This window comes from Penaeus japonicus, unplaced genomic scaffold (genome assembly GCF_977035675.1).
Source record: "Penaeus japonicus unplaced genomic scaffold, GWHDUDI00000001_assembly GWHDUDI00000005, whole genome shotgun sequence".
NCBI classification, from domain to species: domain Eukaryota; kingdom Metazoa; phylum Arthropoda; class Malacostraca; order Decapoda; family Penaeidae; genus Penaeus; species Penaeus japonicus.
This window is the reverse complement of record NW_028234407.1, coordinates 32,805,748-32,808,247: the sequence shown is the minus strand read 5'-3', so window position 1 is coordinate 32,808,247 and position 2,500 is coordinate 32,805,748. Positions and strand designations below refer to the sequence as shown.

At 35.2% G+C, this 2,500-nt stretch overlaps 1 protein-coding gene across 3 annotated transcripts in view; it reads right to left on the bottom strand.

Annotated features, from left to right (window-relative positions):
• Window positions 1–2,500, bottom strand: part of LOC122261467 (optineurin) — a 17,331-nt gene that overhangs the window by 7,840 nt on the left and 6,991 nt on the right. For all 3 annotated transcript variants that reach the window (XM_043029143.2, XM_043029148.2, XM_043029134.2), the window contains 3 exons: window positions 2,270–2,385; window positions 1,985–2,113; window positions 633–695 (listed from right to left, as the gene is read on the bottom strand). In XM_043029143.2, coding sequence (XP_042885077.2) covers window positions 633–695; window positions 1,985–2,113; window positions 2,270–2,385 — 308 coding nt within the window. The remainder of the gene's footprint in view (window positions 1–632; window positions 696–1,984; window positions 2,114–2,269; window positions 2,386–2,500) is intronic.

Genomic DNA, 2,500 nt, shown 5'->3' with positions numbered 1-2,500 from the left:
TTAGCATTAGTGTGATTCGCTTATGCCAGGGGAAGTATGGATGTGCCCTACTAGCAATAATTTTATTATTTCTTTACGGAACATCATGTAGAAATATAAAACTTATGATTTGTTTACCTTTTACCTTTTGTCCTCTGAGTCACTGAGGTCTCTCCCCAAGTCACTCTTCTCACCCTCCTCCCAACCCATGTAAATGGCTTGTCACATGCACACGGGGAAGAGGTTGATTATGCATATATTTGATATATAGTACATGATGATTATGTTGAGGTTTTGGCATAAAACTTGTTGAGGTTTTGGCTTAAAAACTGTTATATTCAATAGGGACGTCTAAAATTTGGCGCCCACTGGCATCTCGGATTTGGTATGAGGCACGTTTTCTACTTTTCGGAGTGAAGGGGTTAATATATCTATTACCAAGTTTGTATTTTTCTATTCTAAATTCTAAATTTTTATTCTAAATTATTCTATTAGTCTAAATCAAGATGTCAGAAGCCCCCTGACACCTATCCATGAGCCACAATTTGAAAACAACTTGACCAAAAGAAAAAGTGATGACTTTGCTAATTACATCTTCTTAACAATCAACAAATAGTTTTGCATTATTACTAGATTCTAACTTTCTGTCTTACCTCTTCTCTTAGCATGGCTGCCTCATCCATTAGCCTCTTTCTCTCCAGGGCATCTAGTGGTTCCTGAAATGTTTGTTTCTGTTAATTTCCATACAATGCTTTAAATTAAAAAAAAAATAAATAAAAAATAAATAAATAAATAAATAAATAAAGAAAGAAAGAAAAGAAAGATAAATCATATTCTTTGTGATAAATATATATATATATATATAAATATATATATATATATATATATATATATATATATATATATATATATATATATATATATATATATGTTTATGTGTGTAGCATATGTTAAAAATTTAGACTAGCACAAATGGAACAAATTTCTGGACAGCAATTAAGGAAAATGCATACACATATTTATTACAAACTACCATTAACCCATTCGCGCCGGTTGACGTGCTGACACGTGGTCGAAAAAAGCCCCGGACCCGGGTGACGTCCTGGCACGTGCTACATTTTCGGCCCGCGCGCCGGGAGGCCAGTAGCGACGTGCTGAAACGTCCGCATTAGAATGATAGATTATTCTTAGTACAATTCGATTTTCATACTTGATTTGTCTTAGCTACTTTAGTTTATCCTTCTAAATAGTAGAAAATGGGATATAACGTAATATGAATGACGTCTCAGGTACATACGTAATCTTGATTACGGCATGGTGATTTCTGTTTCTGATTTGTTGAATATGATGATCTGAGTCGAAAGACTATCGTAAAATCAATTGTAATTGGCCGAGGAATAAAAAAAAAAAAAAAAAAAATTATATAACATCTTTTTGTTGCCCCACTAAAAGAAAATGACACTTGAAAAAACATTGCTGTTACTTGCATTCACTTGTATGCACATGTATGGTTGTTCATATTCTCTTTCTTTTCGTTTAGGAAGAAAAAAAAAAATTGAAAAAAAAAACTATGTTTGTTACCTCACTAGAAGAATGCTTCCACTTCTCATTGGTATTACAACATAGGAGTAAAGAATATGGAAAAAGTTCAATAGAATAACACTAAAAAAACAGTGCTATAACATCTTTTTCGACTGATATACATCCTCTGAACATAGCACTACTTTCTACACATGATTACACTTTAGACGCAATCACGCAAACCATAAGGATAGGGTGGGTGAAAAACGCTCTGCGAGCGTCAGAGCGACCGCGCGCAGCGGGAAAACACCCCGGCACGAACGGTTGCGCGCTTGAAATCTTCCCGGCGTTATCGGGAGTAGGCGAAATTCCGCCCCGGCGTGAATGGGTTAACACTGAATAAAAAAAAAAAAAAAAAATATTCAGAATGTTGTGACCGTGCAGGCATATCAAGAAATCTTTAAACTGATCATCCAGTACAAACCTTTCTGTCCATAGCAGCAGGAGCATGTGCAAAGGTAGCATCGACTTTAGACTGCAGGTTCCGACAGCGTTCTCGGTAAAGAGAGGTTTCTCCTTGTGCCCGTTGTACCTCTGATTCTAGACCTTCAACCTACCATTGACAAATGTTCAGGAAGGCATCATTAATTTTCAAAGTAAAGTAAAGTTAAATGTAAAAGAAAAAAAAAAAGAGAGAGAGAGAAAAAAAGTGACACATACCGGAAAATAAGAATATACGAAACATATCAGAAAAGCAATTGTGGTATACCTGGGTGCGAGTATCATGGAGTTCTTGAAGGAGGGTGGCTGAGGTATCCTGTTCCTTCCTGAGCTGATCCTTCATCTTCTTGAATTCTACTTCTCCAAGAGGATTATCCGCACTCTCTGTGACAGCACAGAATTAAAATAATAATAGGATTCCATTTTCATTACTCAAATACATTCTCATGAAGATTTCTAAAGCATAAATAAATCAATATACAAAAGAATGAATAACAAA